Raw genomic sequence first — 21,638 nt, forward strand, 5'->3', positions numbered from 1 at the left:
TCACAGCATTATGTGTACTAAAATTTTGAAACAATTTATATTTCTAAGGACAGGAGAATTTAAGACTTTTAGCCTGACCTGGGATAAGTTATTTAATAGCTCTGACCCTCAGTTTCTTGTTTTACAAAATGGAGGAATTCAGAGTTTTTTAAGGGAGGCAAGGATGACTGTCAAGTATAGCGCAGAGGTGTGGACCCGAGGGGCCAACATTTTCTCACTGTCCATCCTGTGTCTGATGGCAAGTGACAGAAACCATCCCCCTGGGAAACATGACTCTGCATGTATTATCATGTTCACATTCATTCCAGTCAGCAAAAACTAATGAATGGCACTAATGTTTGCTCCTTTGACTTACATACATATTAAATTTAAATCTTTTCATGTCTCTTCTCAGGGATAAAGATTTACCAAGATCTCTTCAGTGCCAATTACAACACACAGAAAAGTTGAGCCCTTCACAAATGGAAGGTAATGAGAATCACCCCAAAAGTTACAGCATAAAAGACAGCCCCTTAATATATACAATCCCTTCTTTAGTACAGATTTAGGATTTCAAGAGGTGTCTACACTCCTTCATTTAAGAGAAGAGGGCTATGGATGTAGCTCATGTATGAATCTCGGGGTTCAATCCTCAGTACTGGGAAAAAAATGCTTTAAAAAATGCTGGGTGTGGTGGCACACACGTGTAATCCCGGCGCTCAGGAGGCTGAGGCAGGAGGATCGTGAGTTGAAGCTAGCCTTGACTACATAGGGATTCAAAGCTAGTCTGTACTACAAAGAGAGATCCTATTTCAGAAAACCAAAAATAAAATTAAATTTAAAATGAAAAAAAAAATCACCTTTATTACTAAGAAATCTGGTTTGGAAAACAGAAAGGATTGTCAAGATCAGATTTACATTTTGAGTTTTTTGTTTTTTGTTTGAATTTGTATTTTTACTTATAAAACTAAGATACATGCTTTAACAGTTTTGAAGTTTCTAAAGTGCCTTTGTAGTATGTTGTGCTGTTTGTTTGTTTGTTTGTTTCTTTGGAGTTTTGTTTTTGGTGCTAGGAGTTGAAACCAGACCCTTACTGAGATACACCCCAAGTCCTTAAGAAATTTGTGGGGTTTTTTTTCCGATTAATTTTATTGGTACATTTTATTGGTACTCTTTAGGTATACAATTCATTTACATTTATCATTGGGTGTGTGTACCTGTACATGATATATCTTGGTTCTTATTTTTTTCCCCAAGAAATTTGTTTTAATCAGATATGATAAGTAACATGTGGACACAGAGATGATTTTCATGGAGATGTGTTTTTATATTCGTAGATCCCTAAAAACAGAAGGCACAGCATACCATGACATGGCAAAAAATCAACAAGAGGCTTTACTGTGATATTTGCACAAAGGAACAGGCAAGGCAGAATAAGCAGATTTAGGATTAGCTACACTGAAGAACTTCAGTGACCCTCTGGGGTTTGGGACTGTCCCTCACTTGGTCTAGGACCTGGATCTGGGGTTAGTGGGCCCGGCACATAAGAGCCAGAGAAGGTAGATGGTTAAGAGATGGTGTCCAGATGGGCTGGTGTGCATGTGAAAGGCATATATATAAACTAGCTGCTTACTATCACTGGGAACTAACTAGGCCTGTGAGGGGCAGGCCCTGCAGGCTTAGCAAAGGCCAAGAGGTCAAACCATCAAGTATAAAAGTAGAAAAACTGGTTATTCAAATGCTTAATCCTCATAACTTTCCTATGAGAAGTTAATTTGTTCATTCTGCACACTTGTTTTTTTTTGGGTTTTTTTTTGAGATGGAGTCTCACTTTGTAGTTCAGGCTGGCCCTGAACTCCCTATTTAGCCCAGGCTAGCCTTGAACTCGCAGCAATCCTCCTGCCTCTGCCTCCCGAGTGCTGGGATTACAGACATGCACTACCACACCCATCCTCTGCATACATTTTTTGAATACCTCAAAACCCCAGAATATCCCACCTTCACTCTCAGTGTATATCCTTGCTTCCTACTTCACTCAAAACCAAAGCAATCAGAACAGAATTTCCAGATTTCCACCTCTGTATCTACCTCCCTACCAGTGTCTATACCCACATATTTTGCCTTCCACTACTTTTTAGTACAACTTGAGCAACAAAAATAAACAATTCAGAATTGGATTAAAACCCAAAGTATAAAATAAACATCCATGAGGCCAGGATTAGTTTCACATATCTATAATCCTGGCTACTCAGGATTCTGAAGCAGAAGGATGGAAAGTTCAAGGCCAACGCCTGTCTCAAAATAAGGGCTGGGGCTGGGGTGTAGTTCAGTGATAGAAGCATGTTTGAAGCCCTGGATTTAATCTCTAGCATCACAAAAAATATTTTTTAATTAAACATCCATAAGTCCATACTGATTGAATTCTTTTTTTTTTTCAATTTTTATTTTTTATCAGTACATTTTTGCAGTTCATATGGTAGTGGTATTAAAGGGAGAAATGAGGTTGCAATGTTTTTGTTTTGGGTTTGGGTTTTGGATTTTTGAGACCAAGTCTCACTGTGTAGTCCAAGCTGGTCTTGAACTCACTGTGTAGTACAAGCTGGCCTTGAATTCATGGAGATCCTCCTGCTTCAGCCTCCCGAGCGCTGGGATTACCGCGCTGGGATTACCGGCATGAGCATGTGTCATCATGCTCAGCACAATGTATTTTTTAAGGGAGAAATAACAGTACATTTGCATGATCGTAGGAATAATATATAGATAGTAAGATTGGATGTTAGAGACAAAGGAGACCTTTCTTAGATAATATATTTGAATATGGGAGAGAAGATAGGTTCTAATCTACAATGGAGGGGCTGGATCTAGATAAAAGATAAAGTTTACTTGTGGAACAGCAAAGTATGTGGATACAGATCTTGGTAGGGAGGAAGACATGGAGATGTGAGTCTGTAGAACTTGTCTCTTCTTTCCAACGCTCCCCTCCAACATTATTTTTTCTCATAGTATACACCACCTTCCAAAATAGTACCTAATTTACCTATTATACTTAATATGAGAACTCCATTGCATGAATGAATGCATGCCTAGAACATGCTAGAGAGATTAGGAGAAGGTAGAAAGGAGTCAGGATAATTTGGTTCCAGTCCTAAAGAAGCTGCATTTTACCAAGAGAGAAAGGTGTCACATTTCCACAAAATTATAAGATGGACATCATTTTCTCTATAAAATTAATCACTCATAAATACAGATGCTAAGACTTGACTGTGATATGAAATAAATTTCGCCTGGTGCCATTTGGAATATACTTTGTCCTGGGTTTGTTTTTGCATTCACTAATTTTAGAAAATACATGTCTGATTTTGGCTCTAGTTTATGCTGGAGAGAGGGTTGGTCCTGGGATGGAATGCAGGGACTCGCACATACTAGGCAAGCTGTCTTGTCCATAGCCCACATGTGCTGGAGCAGGGCAGTAGGTTATTAAGAGACCGAAGAAAGTACCCAGACAGCTTGTGAGAGATAAGGTTTATTAAGAGTGACAGGTACTAACAGGGTAGGATACGGTTAATTGCAGCTTACTATCAGGGGTAGTTTACAAGAAACATGTAGGGGTCCAATAGTGCTAGTTGGCAGAATTGCACAGAGGGTGTGCACTCACCAGCACTGCTAGGCAAAATCCCATAAGGGACACATTTTCTACAACAGCACTGCTCAGCAAGTCCACAAGGGATGTGTACTTAACAGCAGCACCTCTGTGGAGGCCCAGTGATAATAGTTTAGACAAGCATTTACCAAATTGGAGCATCCATGGTGACCACCTGGACTACAGGACTCCACAATGCTCTGTCCCTCACGCAGCTGTTGCAGGGAGGAAGTTTCACAGATTAAACTACATCACAGTGACATCATTAGCTTGCTTTGTTCTATTTTATGACCAGCATTTCAAGGAATGGCTAATTTAGCATACTGACAGGAAGGCAGATCTACAGATAATATTAGTTTGCCCAGTTCCCAATGTAGCTCATTCAGACATTCTAGTCTCTACTTATGATGTCCCCTTAGTTTGGCAAGAGCCTGGGTAACATGTAGGGATGTTTCAAGAACATGAGGCTAAATGCCCTAGTTTTTCTCAGGAACAATACACAACTGCTCTACCACTGAGCTCTATCTCCAGCCCTTTTTTATTTGAGACGGAGTCTCACTAAGTTGCCCAGGTCAGCCTCAAATTGTGATCCTCCTGCCACAGCCTTCCAGCAGCTGGGATTACAAGTATGTGCCACCACACCCAGCTTCAGTTAGTGCTTTGAATATTTCTTTTTAAAATGGTAGATCTGTATAAAAGACACATACACAAATATTAAATTTGGCTTCAACTTGGTGCATCAGCTTTCTATTACTGCCGTAACAAATTGTCACAAATTCAACAGCAAAACAGTATAAATTCACTGTCTCAAGTTCTGTAGGTCAGAAGTCCAGGCAGGGTTGGCTGGTTTCTCTTCTCCAGGTCTTACTAGGGTGAAATTCAAATGCTGGCCACCCTGAGCTCTTATTTGGAGATTCTGGAGAATCTGCTTGCAATCTCATTCAGATTTGTGGCACAATTCAGTTCTTGCAGCTATTTGGCTGATGTCCCCAGTTTCTTTCCTGTCTGCCAGCCAGGAGTCTCCCTCAACCCCTTCCAGCTGCCAGCACTCCACATCACATTGCCCGCCATCTTCATACCCGCAGTGGTGGGTTGAGTTTTTCTCGTGCTCTGAATCTCTCTGACTTGTGCCACATCTATCTTGCTTCTTCTTCTACAAGGAGTCCTGAAGTTAGATTGGGACCACTCAGGTAATCCAAGCCAGTATATCTTCTCTACATCTCCTAAGTCCCTTCTATCATATAAAATAACATATTCATAGGTTCCTGGAATTAGGACATGAACTTTTTGAAAGGCTATTTCACCTGCCACGTCTGGTTTTCGGCTCTTCCAATTAGTTTATTCCAGTTCAAATCTCAAGGATTGACAATGTCCTATATTAAAGATGTCTATTAAATATTCACTTTTAATTCTACTTCTCCAGCCTTCCAAGATGCCTATAACTCCTTCAACAAGGATAAAACTGGTTGTATTGATTTAAATGGAATGATGAGCACTTTAGCTAAATTAGGAATGAATTTAACCAAGCATGATGTCTATAATGAATTAAAATGTGGTGATCTTGATCGTAAGTATTTTGATGTCGCATTCTTTTTTAAAAAGACTTCTGAACACATATTTTTTTCCTCAGTGATTGTATAAACAGAGGAAATAAACCTCTATTGTATATACATTTGTTTAAAAAAAAAAACGTAAACGAAAGTAAAGAGTACCCTTACCAAAAAATGGAAACAAGGGCCGGGGATTTAGCTCAGTGGTTCCGGTGCCTGCTTCACAAGCACAAGATCCTGAGTTCGATCCCCGGTACCAAAAAAAAAAGAAAAACACAAAAAAAATGCAAACAAAATCTTTGTAAATGGGGAGGGGTGGAGAAGTTGAAGGGAGGGCAGGGGAATGGGGAAAAAATAAGAACCAAGACATATCATGTAAAGATACAAATTCCCAATGATGAATGTCACTATATTGTGTACCTAAAATGTATCGAGACAATTATTTTTTTTAAAAAGAGGTTATAAAAAAAAAAAGAGTAGCCTTACCTTATCTGCCTGTTTCACTTTCCATGGTTTCAGTTATCCACAGTCAACCACAGAGCAAAAATATTAATATTTGTCTTGACTCTTTCAAGAGATGCTACATTCACATAGTTTTTATTAACATACATTACTATAGTTGATCTATTTCATTTTTAGTTGTCAATCTGTTATTGTGCCTAATTTATAAATTAAACTTTATCATATGTATGTATGTACAGGAAAGAACATAGTGTACTTGGGGTGCAGAACTATCTGAGGTTTTAGGCATCCACTAGGGGTCTTGGAATGTGTCCTCTGTAGATAAGAGGAACCACTCTATGTGCATGTTTACCTTGAAGAATATCAGTGAGGTATGTGGGTAAGTTATGAAGTCAAATTAATGCTATGAAATGCAGTACTCTTTTAAAAACCTAGTGTGGAAACGGTGACTGTCCTCTCAATATCACAATATTCAAGTTACCTGTCACGATGCCCATTTTGGACAAAGCCTTGAAATAACAAGGCATAAACAGTTTCAAAAATGACATATTACCAAGGAAATCCAAGCCTTTGTTCCCATCTGAATCATTAGTACAGATCTTTCTGCAATCATTATAGCCCACCTATACTAAATTTTAAATCCCATAGCATTTTTGTTGATATTTTTCAAACATACAGATTTATGTTTCTGCTAGTATACCAATCTACTGATCAGTGGTCAAGGCTGTTATGTTGTGTGGAAAATATATTCAGCACATTATCTCCTCTCACTTCTCACCCAGAGCCCATTCAGTCAACATCAGTTCTACTCGTGACTCAGTGTCATTGGTTAATTAAGGTATCATTTGTTGTTTCCACTAACTCTGCCTGATTTTTCTGTTCTTTCATGTAAACACAGCCGCTCCTCAAGTAGCACTCACTATCCTTTAATTTTAGAGGAAATGAGGTATAACTTGGGTAATGTTAAAACAAAAATAATAGGAGTAGATACAGAGTGGAAAGGTTGGTGGATTCCTTGTAAAAATTCCTTGCAAATCTCTGGAAAAGGTTGAATGCACAGGACTACAAGGCCTGGGAACCCCTGGCTGAATGTTTACGTCCTGCCCTTATTTCTGTGGCCTGCAGGAGACAATGTAATGTTGTTAAAATCACTTCAAGAAGACCTGAACAAATTAACGTGCACTGATTTTAAATATTAAGTGACCCCCAGGGTACTTTAACTATCATACTTAACATATAGCCTAATAATTTAAGCACATCTTATCCTTGTTCTGAGCTTAGATTTCTGTTGTAGGAGATGGGAAGGTGAACTTCTCAGACTTCTTAAAGGTGCTGACAGATAAGAACCATTTCTTGAAGGCTGTGGGTGAGTAGATGTTACGAAACAGATGGCAGTTTGGTAGCTACAACCCACTGCATAGTAAACATTATTCACTGAGGCCTCCAATCAAGAGACAAATCAGGAAAGAGTAATCTGGAATGTGATTTATTTTTAAACTGCTTCCCCAAAACAATATCTGCTACGCAAACTAATGCTGTTTTAGAATTTTAACTTATATATATTAAGGAGGTACTGGTGTTGTCTAAAGGATTCCTACATTTGGTCTCAAAGAGAACACTCGGGAAAGTGATAGGTATAGAAAAATGTGGTCTCCTTTTATAGTGTTTTAATTTTTTATCAAGTTTATGTCCTACTTTCAGAAGCATTCTTTTTACAAAAGAAAATAAGTCCTTTCTTTAGAAGAAAAAAGTGATCTCTCTCATGTAGATTTGGACATGGATAATTTATTGCTCTTCAAGGTATTTTTTTTTTCTTCAAGGTGTTTTTTCAAAATACCTTCCTCATACTGATGAAGCCTCTAACTCAGTGCAAGTCTGCTTGAGGTTAGAGTGCATGTTCTCATGTGAGGCTATACATGCTATGTAAGAATGCTTGAGATATTGCGAGTAGTACTCTCATGGTTTGTTTTTAAGCTTACAAGACTGCCTGCCTTGGAAAATCTAACCACTACTCATATCATATTTTCTATGATAATACATTCCAAAGTTCAAATCCTCTATGCAGTTTTGAAAACACACCCATTTCTAGACTATAGTGTCCTTAGGATTAAAAAAAAGTTACCATTTCCAAATACTAAAATAAAAACGGAGGCTGGGGATGTAGCTCAGTGGCACTGCTCCTGCTTCGCAAGTGCAAGGTCCTGAGTTCAATCCCCGATACTAGAAAAAAAAAAAAATAAAATAAAAATGAGAGTTTTCTTACAAACCAAGGATATATTTATCAACGATTTCTTTGCTTAGAGGAACAAGACAGTAGTCTTTAACATATAATTCATTCTTGTAAAAGTGTTATATATTTACTTAGAAGACATTGAACTAAAAGTATTTTATATTAAGTGATTATTCTGTTTGCCCCTTAATCAAAATGATCTTTCAACAAAACAGAACAAAATTTTGTTTTACTATATCTTTAGTTCCTGACCTGATATTATTATTATTATTATTGTAAATAGTAAAAAGACTGTCATCTTATTACTTTTTTGATAAGTGCTTTGTTCAGAAGACATTTTGAAACTTTTTTTTTGTTCCCCTCCATAGCTCCAGAAAAGGAAATTTGTTTAGATTTAACTGGCAACTCAGGGATCCTATTATTTGAAATCCTATCAAAGCTTGTAGAGACTTCAGCCTTACCCAGAAAGACTGTAATGGAGATAGTAAGGTAAGTGGCAAGGAAAGAGACAAAACAGCCTTCCCAGAAGCATTTATAAGGATATCTCAATAACACTCTTCTCTACAGCATCTGGCCCAAAACTTGGAAAAGGGCCAGGCATGGTGGCACACATCTGTAATCCTAGTACTCAGGTGGCCAAGGCAGGAAGATCGCCATGAGTTTGAGGCTGGTCTGGGGTACATAGTTAGTCAGGGCCAGCCTGCACTACATAGTGTGACCCTGTCTCAAAAAAATAAGTAAATAAATAAAACTCATAAAACCAAAACATAGGAAAAGGTACCTAGGCAAATGTTCATATGCTGAAGCATTCCTGCCTGGCTCTGAAATTGCAAGGTTGATCTCTATCTCCAAACTCCACTATAAGCCTAAGACATCCGAGAAAGTTCAACCTTCTCTACTCCAGGCCAGGAAATCCCAGCAGAATCAAACATCCGGAGATGATTTTAAGTGGGTTTCAAAACCCAAAGTCGGGGCTGGGGATGTAGCTCAGTGGGCACAGTGCCTGTCTGGCAGGCGCAAAGTTCTGAGTTCGATCCCCAGTACCAAAAAAAAAAAAACCCAAAGTGGAATACTAGACACCTCTATACATGCTGGAACCACCATGGCCTCTCAACAGATCCTCTGACTCTGAAGTGCGGTACGGCGAGTTCAGACCTTCCATTGAAATCTTTGGACTGGAGTGGAGGCAGGACTAGACATGAGAATAGAGGACAAGGGAACATTCTCACCACCAAATGTATTAACTTATTCAAGCAAATAACAATAAAAATGAGTTTCCTCAATCAATTTTTATCATTGTACCATAGAAATTAAATGTTGCTATTATCAATCATTTCAATTCATGCTTCTTCAAAGCATTGTGGTATCATACTTACTGAGACTTAAAAATACAGAATACCACCAACAGTGTAAAAATATTCTTATGAAAAAAAATATTCTTATGCCTCTCAATAGGTAATCTCTTTATACTGTTCTACCTCTGAACCAGATAGAACAGAGGATGCACAAAATTCTACTTTTCATTTCATTCTAATTCAAAGGCATACATTTATTTATATTTATTTATTTATTTATTTTGTGTTTTTTTTCTACTCACTATGTAGTTTAGGCTGGCCTTGAACTCGTGGCAATCTTTCTGTCTCAGCCTCCTGAGTGCTGGGATTACAGGTGTATGCTGCCACACCTGGCAAAGACATTTATTAAATGCCTGCTGTTGGTATATAAAATACAAATTTGGTACTTTGCTTAATCTCTCAGCCTCCTTTCCTCATCTGTAAAATGTAGGAAAGAATAATAATACCTGCCTTAAAGGGCAATTGTAGGAATTTATTTGATACCACGGGATATGCTTAGCACATTTTAAGAGCTCAATAAATGTTAGCTATTATGTGGAAATTAGAATGAGGATAAAATATACCATACATATAAACTAATTTAATCCTCTCCTCCCTAATGAGTATATGTTATCACTCCCATTTTACAGATGAAAAAAATGAAGCACAAGTCAATTAAGTAACTGGCTCAAGAGTTACTGATGCTTATTTATTTTAGCAGTCTGATGCCAACTGTACTGCCTCTTACCCAGGTAAGTCAATGGGACATATAAGTTGATGTTGGTATTTTTATTGAAATTGGATTACTTATCTGGTGATCTTGTTATTACCTGTTTCCTAAGGAGATTAAAAGTGTTTAAGACAAGGCCCAAGAGAGAACCCAAAAAGACACTCAAATCAGACATCACCAACATTACACCTGAAGAAGGTAAATGAACACTACACTAGAGCACCTACCTAAAACCAAAGCCAACTGACATCCTAGGACATATTACCAGGTGAAAGCCACCCTATAAAATAGGTAGATGCAGGCTCTCATACCTTTCCATTGTAAGACCGCTGTCCTTACCAAAGGCTCCGAGTGGATCCCAGCGGTGCCTCCAGAATGTAAGACCAAGGACCTTAGCAAATACTCCAAGGAGCTGACTGCAGCATAGAACACCCGGGAAGGAACACACCGGACAAGTTGGAAAGTAAAACAGACCTTAGTCTGGCCAGACGGCACTCCCAAAGCAAAGTAGCTTAGAGAGGCGTAGCCCAGAGTCCGAGGCTCTTTTTAATAGGGGCTTGCAGGGAAGTTAACAGGCGAAATTTACAGAAGAGGGAACAAAGGTTAGTGGTCTTACATTTGTATGTTAATTAGCCTGACATGTACTGATGGTCAGCAGATGTTTCTTAGATTGTTCTATAGATAGCGTGTGGGAACATCAGTTTTCGAACAAAGAGTTGAGTAATTATGGCTGATACAGATCTTATCTAGTGTCGGGGAACTAACAAGCATCTTTATCTATTTACTCACATTCAATCACAGTTGGGGCTAGGGGAGTTTTATGATTACAGAGTTATGCAGTCCCACACCATGATAGCCCATGCTGTGTTTCCCCACTGCAGCATGTATTTTTATCTTTATCACCCTCTTTTCCTCTTTACTCAGCCCAAGCTTACTCTTCAGAGCCAGTTTCTCTCCTACTCTTCACTTTTACCTTTTCAAATAAAGTGCCACTGCTTTTTGCTCATTTCATCCAATTCTTTGTTCAAGATGAGAACTCCAGAAGGAGAGGCCAGCAACCCAACCTGGTAACATTTAGCTGGTGAGCCACTTTTTAGAAGCAAGTTACCCAATAACAGCACAACTTCAGAATCTTGTCCAAAAGCATTTTCAGAACAGTAGAAACTCATTTAACTAAATTTCTGGAGATTGAGAAGTCCAAGATCAAAGCCCCAGAAGACTGTGTCTGGTGAGGACTGTATTCTTGCTGTAAATTTTCATGAGGGAAAAGAGTAACTTTGGGACCACATTTTCCAGCAGTACAGTTACCAGACAGAAGGTGGCTACCTGACCATATCACACCTGACATGAGTAATGGATGAGGTTTTGTGTTACTGCCTTACAGCCCAGCTCACTATAGCAGGTGATGATGGATCAAACAAATTTATAACATCATCTAACTATAGAAAAGGAGAGTTATGGGGCTGGGGATTTAGCTCAGTGGTTCCGCTGCCTGCCTCGCAAGCGCAAGGACCCGAGTTCGATCCCCAGTACCAAAAAAAAAAAAAAAGAAAAGAAAAGGAGAGTTTTGTGAATTGTTTTCAGCTTGGAACTTTTCAAGCAAATTTCAAAGTTTATATGAAAAAGCAGATGTGCAAAATTAACCAAGAAAATTTGAAAAAAGGTATCTATAATGTTCGATATCTCATTGTTTCTGGAAGCTTAGAAGTCCAGTAGTGTGGTGCCAGCATCTATTCAGCATCTGCTCAGCATCTGCTCAGCATCTGGCAAAGGCCTTCTTGCTGCACTGTAACATGGTGAAGAGCATCACATGGCAAGGTAGAGGAGACAGTTATGTGTATTTAAAGTCTCTAGTATCAAAGACTGACTGTGACATATTCATCTTTATATACCCAACCTTTTTTCACAGCACATGATTCATTGTTACATTTGTTATTCTTTAAATGAGAAATTGATCTTCAAAAATCACTGAAAAGGGCCAGGGATTTAGCCCAGTGGTTCCGTCACCTGCCTCGCAAGCACAAGGACCTGAGTTCGATCCCCGGTACCAAAAAAAAAAAAAAAAAAAAAATCACTGAAAGTCTTTTTTTCAACCTATCATATTACTTCTAAGAAACCTCAATATTAAAAAAAATTTGTAGATGCAACTACCCTACTGTTACCTGGTAGGGCTCTTGTCTAGGTTCTTGATGTCCTAAACCAAAATTTGAGCAAGATACCCAAAAGTGTGGTAGCACAATCAAAGGTTTATTTGAAAGACAAAAGACAAGATAAACTCCACCGGGTTGGATTGGTCAGTGAGAAGAGCTCACACCTCAAGAGGGCTTGATGTTGAAAGTTTTAAACCTTGGGATTTGAGGTAGGTTTGAGGGGTTGGTCTAAAGATGACTCCTGCCAAAGCGTGTCTTGACTTGGCTCCTCCATTGTGTAGTGGTGTTTTTGAGCTCTTATGGCCCTTAAAACCCATTCACCAATAGCCATGAGCTCTGGATGCCACACACAATCTGCATAGTCAGTGACATGGTAATTAGTGTTGGTGTCAGCCAAGGATTGCAGACCACTGGGTGTGTGCCCAGGGACTTATTATATATTAGCTAGATTACCTGGCTACCTTTTCCTATTGTAATTTAGACCTGGGCATCCTGGTCCGGGGCTAATGTCTAACTGAGAAGGTAGATCCAGTCCCAGAAAGCAGGCTCCAAGGCAGGCCCTATCTTCTTTCCCCAAACATTTCCTTGATTACCTTACACCTCATATTTAGCCCAGAAAGTGGGCTTTTAGGGAAAGCTCTTTCTTCCTCCAGCTTTTTCCTTAGCTACCTCCTGCCTCATTACCAGATACACAAATACCAACATCAGAACACAAGAAGCGTGAAAAATTAAGGTAACATGACACCTCCAAAAGAACACAATAACTGTCTAGCAACAAAGAAAAGGAAATGAATGGATTGTCTGGCAATTCAGAAGAATGAATTTTTTAAAACTTAATGAGATATAAGAGAACACAAGGGGACAATTCAGCAAAAGTATATGATCTGAATGAGAAATTTAACAAACAGATAATAAAAAAGAGCCAATTAGAAATCTTAGTGCTAAAGAATAGAGGGATTTAAAAAAAAGACAGTTGAGTGCCTCAATAGCAGAATTGATCACGCAGAAGAAAGAATTCCTGAGCTAGAAGACAGGCCTTTTGAAATGATTCAGTCAGATTTAAAAAAAAAAAAGAAAGAAAGAAGGAAAGAAAGAGAGGGAAGACAGAGGGGTGTCAGGAGCCATTCTACGTAATTTTGGGGAAAAATCATTTCACAATTAAATTATGATTAGGCCTAGTCTTCTTGCCTACAGGCAAGCTATGACATGCCAAAACATAACTCCATTTTTGCCTCCGGTCACAGCTAAGACCTCAGTGGTCCCGTGACACTCAAGGGCAAGATTACATCAGCTGAAGATATCCTGGTTCATTGAGAACCAAGTAGTAAGAGAAAGGTTTGCTTGGGGAGGGACAAATTCCTTGCCAGTTTAACTCATCTCACCTACTGTTGTAAGAATGTCTTTGCTCATCTTACCATCCTAATCAGAATCTTATCAGCATAAGATCCTCAAAGTCATAGGATTACTGCCACCCTCCAAGACTTTCCTCTGATTATAAGATCCTTGTCAATTTAGCATTCTCACCGCCTTCTGAGTCATCTGTTACTCCCTAGAAACCCAATAAATAGTGGCAAGCTTGGGTGGCTTCATCTTTGCTGTCCAGAGAAGCACTGATCAGGCCCAGAACCCAGCTTGTTCCTCTAAGTCTCATTTCCTGTCTTTATTCTTTAATTCGCCTTGGGCTGTCATGGCTCACAGGAGACCAGGACCCACTGCAGGGCGTCTGGTAACATCCCCTTTCCCTGTTCCCTACAGAGGGGAAAAGAGAAGAAAAGAAAAAGGAAAAGAATGAAGCAGGTGGGTCTAGAGACTTCTAAGGCAAGACAACTTGCATTGTGAATGTTCCAGATCTTAGGAGAAGAAAAAGGGAAATGGCATAGAAAAGCAGTTCAGGGCCAGGAAGTTAGCTTAGTGGTTCCAGCGCTGGCCTCACAAGCGCAAGGTCACGAGTTTGATCCCCAGTACCAAAAAAAAAAAAAAAAGGAAAGAAAAGCAATTCAAAGAAATTGCTGAAAATATTCCAAATTTTGGAAAAGATATGAACATCCAAGTCCAAGGAACACAAAGGATCCCTATAAAACTCAACCTCCCCCCAACAAAAATCCTCTCTAAGATAGATTTTTATCAGACTGTCAAAAGTACAAGAAAAAGACAGAATTCTATAAATAGCAAGAGAAAAACATCAAGTCACATGTAAAAGAATCCGCATTAGATTAACAGCAAACCTCAAAAAATCTTAACAGGCCAGAAGAGAATAGGATGATTTATTCAAAATGCTGAAAGAATTACCAACCAAAAATACTATACCCAGCAAAACTATTCTTCAGAAATTAAAGAGAAATAAAAACTTTCTAAGACTAACAAAAACTGAGGGAATACATCACCATCAGAATAATTCCTGTAAGAAATGTTTAAGGTAGTCCTACGCTAGAAACAAAAATATGATAACTGTCATCATGAAAACATACAAAAGTACAAATCTCAACAGTAAAACAGCTGGGCATGGTGGTGCACACCTGTAATCCCAGCACTCGGGAGGTTGAGGCAGAAAGATTGCTGAGAGTTTGAGGATAGCCTGGGCTACTTAGTGAGTTCAAGTCCCGTCTGAACTACAAAGCAAGACCTTATCTGAAAAGTAAAACAAAAAGGAATGCTTTTCACTGTTGATGAGAGTGCAGACTGGTGCAACCGCTGTGGAAATCAGTGTGGGGATTTCTCAAAAAACTAAAACTAGAGGTTCCATTTGACCCAGCCATTCCTCTTCTTGGTTTCTTCCCACAAGAATTTAAAGTGATACCAACAGTGATATATGCACACCCATGTTTATAGCAGCAGAGTTTGTAATAGCTAAATCTCGAAAACAGCCCAAATGCCTATCACCAGATGAATGAATAAAGAAGGTGTGGTATTTTTTTATACAATGGAATACTAGTCTGCCATAAAGAAGGATAAACTTGAGTCATTTCTAGGTAAATGGATGCACTTTGAGACCATACTCTTAAGTGAAATAAATCAGACACATGTAAATCTCACATTGTTTCTCTGGTGTGAGAAACTGAAAGTGTAAATAAAGACCAAAGCGTGTAATAGATACTATGAACTAGGAAGAAAATATTCAAATGTAAAGAGGAACTTAGGGAGAGGAGAGGGGGAAAAGGAAGAAAAAGACAAGGAAAAAAGTGAAAATAGAAGAAAAAATTGAAGCAAAGCGTTTGTACATAGGGAGGGGAAGGGACCTGAGAGGGGGAATGGGAAAAAAAGAGATGTGATGTATCATGTACAGGTGCAAATTCCCTATGAGGAGTGTTATTATCATTATGTATGCCTGAAAAACACCAATAAATGTTTTGCTATAAAATACAAAACAAACAAAAAAGTAGAACAGATAATACAGAAGAGAATCAAACTTATCAATACAGAAAACCACCAAACCACAAACATTAACAAAAAGAGGGGAAGAAAGAATATACCAAGCAAACAGGAAAAAAAAGTGACAACGCATATTTGTTTACTTAACAATAACTTTTATTGTATTTTTCTTGTTGTTTTACATGGTTTTGGTACTGGGGATGAACTGAAGGCCTTCACAGAGCTACATTCCCAAACCTTTTTCATTTTTTAATTTGAGGCAGGGTCTTGCTAATTCACTAAGTTGCCCAGGATAGGCTTGAACTTGCACTCTTCCTGCCTCAGTCTGCCAGAGTGCTGAAATTACAGGTATGTGCTACCATACCTAACTAACAATAACCTTGAATGTAAATGGATTAAATTGCCCAGTTAAAAGATGTAAACTGGCTGAATGGGTCAAAAAAGTCATGAGACCCAACAATATGCAGCCTACAAGAAATTCACTTAATAAATAATTTAAAGAGTAAAATAAAGGATGGATAGTAGAGGCCAGGCCTATTGGTGTATACCTATAATCCCAGCACTTGGGAGGCTGAGCCAGGAGGATTACTGCAAGTTTGAGGCCACCCTAGGCTATATAGTGAGTTCAAGGCCAGCCTGAACTACATAGTATGACTCTCAAAAAAAAAAAAATAGATAATAGGAAACAAGGAGTCAAATCTTTTGCAAATGTGAAAGCTACCAAGAGATGGAGGGGGGAGGGCAGGGAGGAGGAGAAGTAAAAAGAATTAAGATGTACCAGCTCCCCACAATGAATGTAATCATTATGTACTGTCAATATATACTAATAAAAATAAAAATTATTTCTAAAAAGAAATTCACTTAGCCCAATGATTGCGAACCTTTCAGATCTTTCAATGATACAAACAGTCCACTGAAGCATGCATGCCATAGGTTCACAACCACTGACTTAGCCAGTAAAGACACACAAATATAATAACAAAGGATGGAAAGAGATATACTATGAAAATAGAAAAACACAAGTGAGCAAAAGTAGCTGTATCTATATCTGCTAAAATAACCTTTAAGTCAAACACTATAAAAAGATTTAAAAGGTCGTTATATAATGATAAAGGGATGAATTCAGCAAGAGGAAATAACAATTGTAAATATATATGCACCCAAAATGGAGTACCTAATTATATAAAACAAACATGGCTAGATCTAAAAAGAGATAGCCCATTACAATCATAATTTTCATCAGTGGACAGATCATCCAGATGAAAAAAAAAAAACATCAACATGTTCGACCAGATGTGTTGAACCTGCAGCCTACAGGCTACATGTGGCCCTAGACAGCTAGTGAGTAATGTGCTCCTCAAGACTGTAGGAGTAAATTGTAATGTGATTTTTACAAGTATTTCCACAACTCCATTGTGTGGTGCTCAAGTGTAGACTGCATAGATGACAACAAAATGCTGTGCAGGAGGAGGCACAGTGCAGTGCCACCTCCCCCTCCTGCTCCTGACACACACAGTCAGCCGCATTTGACTGGCAAGCAATTATTGATACTTCGACCTACCTACACATAGTTATGCCCTAAAGGGGGCATTTATTCTTATTAAACACATATTTCTTATTTAATTATTAAAATTGGGCTTTTGTGTTCTATTTTAATGTTACAATAAAAATATAAAAGAGAAATTTTGTTGCTTATATACATTAACTATATTGTATGTATTTTATATGTGGCCCAAGACAATTCTTCACTCAGTAGCCCAGATCAGTCAAAAGGTGGGATATTTTAGATATTTATGCCATAGTAAGTGGACCTAATTTAAGAGATATTACAGAACATTCCATCCAACAACTACAAAATAGTCTTCTCATCAGCAGATGAAACCTTCTCCAGGATAGACCATGTTAGGCCACAAAATAGTCTCAGAATTCAAAATAAATTGAAGTCAGGCCAGGAATTTAGCTCAGTGGTTCTGCTGCCTGCCTTGCAAACACAAGGTCCCAAGTTTGATCCCTGGTATCAAATAAATAAATAAATAATTTTTGTTTTTAAATAGAGGGCCAGGGATTTAGCTCAGCGGTTTCACTGCCTGCCTTGCAAGCACAAGGTCCTGAGTTCGATCCCCGGTACCAAAAAAAAACAAAATTTTTTTTTTAAATAAATTGAAGGGCCGGGGATTTAGCTCAGTGGTTCCGGTGCCTGCCTCGAAAGTGGAAGGACCTGAGTTCGATCCCCAGTACCAAAAAATTAAAAAATAAATTGAAGTCATAGTATGTGTCTTCTCTGACTACAATGAAATAAACCTACTCATCAACAAGAATTTTAGAAATCATAAAATTTATGGAAATTAAACTTTTCTCTATCCCCCTCTGCTTTTCCCCCTTTCCTCTTCCTCCTCTTCCTCTGCATTTTCCTCTTGTGATGACAGTGAAACTCAGTGTCTCAGGCATGCTAGGCAAGTGTTTTACCACTGAGCCACACCCCCAGACCCAAGAATTTATTTTAATCAAAAAGTTGCATTTTAAAACCCAACACAAAGTAATGTAGTATAAACATGACTCATGTATATTCAAGATAGTGCCATTTTAGGGGATGTGTCAAGGGTCTTGGGTATTTATGTACATGAGATCAAATAGTCTTGAGCAAGATGAAGGAAATCAAAAGCCAAGATAGTCAAATGGCCTATGGAAATTATAGTAGAAGTCTTATAGTGACACATGCCTATAATCCTAGATACTTGGGAGGCTGAGGCAAGAGGATTGCAAGTACCGTGGCAACCTGGGCAACTTAGCAAGACACTGTCTCAAAATAAAATAAGGGCTGAGGATGTAGCTCAATGCTAGAGAACTTGCTTAGAATGCATGAGGTCCTGAGTTGGATCCTCAGTACTGCAAAAATAATAATAATAGTATTTATTCTATAAATGTCACAGAAATAAACATTCAAATATTATTGACAGCACGTGGGAGACTGAGGCAGGAGGATCACCATGAGTTTGAGGCCAGCCTGGGCTACATAGTGAGTTCAAGGCCAGCGTGAACTGCATAGCGAGACCCTATGTCAAAAAAACAAAAACCAAATATTATTGAGTATGCAAATAAGATTTAAAATATATTTATTCAGCATATATAACTTGTAATTTAACATTTTTCTTTTTGTCTTATAGCTCCTTTTATCTATTTTTAAATTACTTTTTTTTAAAGCTACTTCCGAAGAAAATTCCAGGATATCAATGCAGAAGTATTGTGGAATCCAAATGCTATGGGTTATGGAAAAAGAAGATTTAAACCAGGTATGTGCATGACTCCAAGCTCAAGCACAGCTGCCTTTTCTAACGCTGCCCGAATTGCAATTACAAGTGAAAAGGATTTATTTAAATTTCTTGAAGAGCTCAAAAGTAAGAGCCATTTGTTTGCTTTCCACTCCTTAAAAGGATATTTTAATTTTTTATTAGTGTATGCTTGCAATACATCATAGCTACATTTGTTTTGGAGGATTGGTAAATATGGATATGGATATAGTATTTTTTTTGCTTAAATTCTTTTATCGGTACATTTTAAGTGTACAATTCGTTTACATCTATAATTGGGTGCTCGTACCTGTACATGATGTATCTTGGTTCTTATTTTTTTCCCCATTACCTGTGTGTGCCCTTCACCCCCTCCACCCTTCCCTATTTACATAGACTTTGTTTCCATTTTTTTCTTTTCTCAGAATTTTTCCTTTCTATAGCATATCTTGATAACCTTTTTTCCCTTTACTTGCCCCTTCTTCCTCTCTCTCAAATCTATTTCCCATCTCCAACAAGTCTACCTTTTTGTTTCCTGTCATCTCTCCTCTGTTGAACTCTTTCATTCATTTCTTGCTGTCTTAGGCTTCTTGTACAAGAAGCCATGTAATATTTAATTTTCTGTATTTGACCTCACTTAACACAATAGTTTCAAGTTCCACTCGTTTTCCTGCAAATCCCATGACTTCATTCTTTTTTTAAAAAATTAATTTTATTGGTACATTTTAGGTATACAATATAATGGCATTCATCATTGGAAATTTGCACCTTTATATAATTTCTCTTGGTTCTTATTTTTCCCCATTCCCCTGCCCTCCCTTCAACCCCTCCATCCCTCCCTATTTACAAAGACTTTGTTTCCATTTTTGCATTTTCTCATATTAATTCCATGACTTCATTCTTTTTTATGGCTGAAGAGTATTTCATTGTGTATATGCAGTATGATGGAAATATACAGTAAGTGTTAACATTTTTAAAATTTATTACAAAGACTCATTGCCACTAACCACCCTCATAATATTCCCCCTAGCTTCAAACACACTTATTTCATCATTCTTGCAACTTTCTGAAACAGTTCCAGAAGTCCTCTTTCATGACTGTCTTTTCAAGGTGTGATCAAAATACAGTGAATGCTGCCCGGTGCCATCTAACAGAAAGACAATGCCAATACAGTGTGTCTTCATCCACCTTATTTAGAGATCTGGCATCATGCAACTTCTGGCTCTTCCCCAAAGTCAAAATAACCATGAAAGGTAAATGTTTTGGATCAATTCAGGACATTGAGCCAGCCACAACAGTGCGACTAAAGACATTCACAAAACAGTATTTCCACAGATGCTTCAGAAAGTGGCAAGAATGATGGGATAAGTATGTTCAAAGCAAGTGGGAGGGGCCAGGGATTTAGCTCAGTGGTTCTGGAGCCTGCTGTGCAAGCGCAAGATCCCAAGTTTGATCCCTGGTACCAAAAAAAAAAAAAAAAAGCAAGAGGGAGTATTTTGAGGGAGATGGATGATAATGTCTTTTACTATAATAATTTTCTTGCTATGCAGTTCAGGCTAGCCTTGAACTCATTATGTAACCCAGGCTGGCCTGGACCTCCCAGCAATCCTTCTGCCTTAGCCTCCTGGGTGCTGGGATAACAGGTTTGTGCCACCACACCCAGCAGGCTTTATTGATTTTTTAAAGCTGCTCATTTTCAATTTCACTGGATTCTGCCCTGATCTATATTACTTTCTTCTTTGTGTATAATATTTTGTATTTAAACATTCATCATATTTTTTCAATCACACCTCATATATACCACATTTTCTTTATCAATTTTTCTGGTGATGGGCAGTTTCTATAGTGTAGCTGCTGTGAGTTGCACTGCTATAAACATGGGTAAGTATTTACTGTATCACCATACTATGTCTTTAACTCTCAGAAACACACCCAGGTGGGATGTGGCTGAGTCAAGTAGAATTTCTAGTTTTAGTTTTTTGAGGAATTTCCATAGTGGCCACACTAGTTTACCTTCCTACCAACAGGTGTAGAAGTGTTGCTTTTTTCCCCTCATACTCTCCAGCTTTTGTTCTTTTGTGTGTTCTTGGAAGCCATTCCTTTTTTTGGTACCAGGGATCAAACTCGGGTCTTTGCGCTTGCGCAGCAGGCGGCTAAACCACTGAGCTAAATCCGCGGCCCTTGGAAGCCATTCTGACCAGGGGTAAGACGGAATCAGAGTTGTTTTGATCTGTGTTTCCCTAATGGCTAAAGATGCTGAAGCCACTGCTGCTTCTTCATTTGAGAAGTGTCTCTTCAGTTCATTTGCCTATTTTTTTAATTGGGTCATTTGTTTTTTGGTGATTAATTTTTTTTAGTCCTTTATATATTCTAACTATTAGCCCTCTATCAGAGGAGTAGCTCATTTCCCTCCCATTCTGTAGGTTGTCTCTTCACTCTGTTGTTTCCTTTGCTGTACGGAAGCTTTTTAAGAAAAATTTTTGAGACAGGGTCTTGCTATATAGTTCAGGCTGGTCTTGAGCTCACTATGTGGCCAAGACTGGCCTTGAATTAACAGTGATCTTCCAGCCTCACCCTCCAGAGTGCTGGGATTATAGGTGTGCACCATCAAGCCTGGCTGTACAGAAGCTTTTTAATTTGAATAATACTATTCATTGATTCTTGATACTATTTTCTGTGCTATTAGATTTCTATTCAAGAGATCCTTGCCTGTACACACTGTGGCTTAAAGTATTTCCCCTAAGTTATCTTCCAGCAGTTTTAATGGGTTTTTTTTGTTTGTTTGTTTGTTTTTGGCACCAGGGATCGAACTTGGGACCTTGGCTTGCAAGGGAAGCAGCGGAACCACTGAGCTAAATCCCCAGCCCCTGTTTTCATGTTTTTGGTTTGCCGGAAGTCTTTGTTTTG

General features: G+C 38.4%; 1 protein-coding gene across 4 annotated transcripts in view; it reads left to right on the plus strand.

Moving 5' to 3' along the window:
- The window catches only part of LOC147820672 (EF-hand calcium-binding domain-containing protein 3-like), a 51,271-nt gene extending 41,373 nt beyond the window's left edge, over positions 1 to 9,898 (plus strand). For 3 of the 4 annotated variants that reach the window (XM_087203831.1, XM_087203830.1, XM_087203832.1), the window contains 5 exons: positions 395 to 468; positions 5,043 to 5,186; positions 6,926 to 6,997; positions 8,230 to 8,350; positions 9,846 to 9,898. In XM_087203831.1, the coding sequence (XP_087059957.1) occupies positions 395 to 468; positions 5,043 to 5,186; positions 6,926 to 6,997; positions 8,230 to 8,350; positions 9,846 to 9,849 (415 nt within the window). In that variant the 3' untranslated portion in view covers positions 9,850 to 9,898. The remainder of the gene's footprint in view (positions 1 to 394; positions 469 to 5,042; positions 5,187 to 6,925; positions 6,998 to 8,229; positions 8,351 to 9,845) is intronic. The other variant, XM_087203833.1, reaches the window with a different exon arrangement.
- Positions 9,899 to 21,638: the final 11,740 nt, after the last annotated feature.

Source organism: Heterocephalus glaber, unplaced genomic scaffold (genome assembly GCF_053883595.1).
Source record: "Heterocephalus glaber isolate CG9 unplaced genomic scaffold, H.glaber_assembly_v1.0 deba00001811, whole genome shotgun sequence".
Classification (NCBI taxonomy): Eukaryota; Metazoa; Chordata; class Mammalia; order Rodentia; family Bathyergidae; genus Heterocephalus; species Heterocephalus glaber.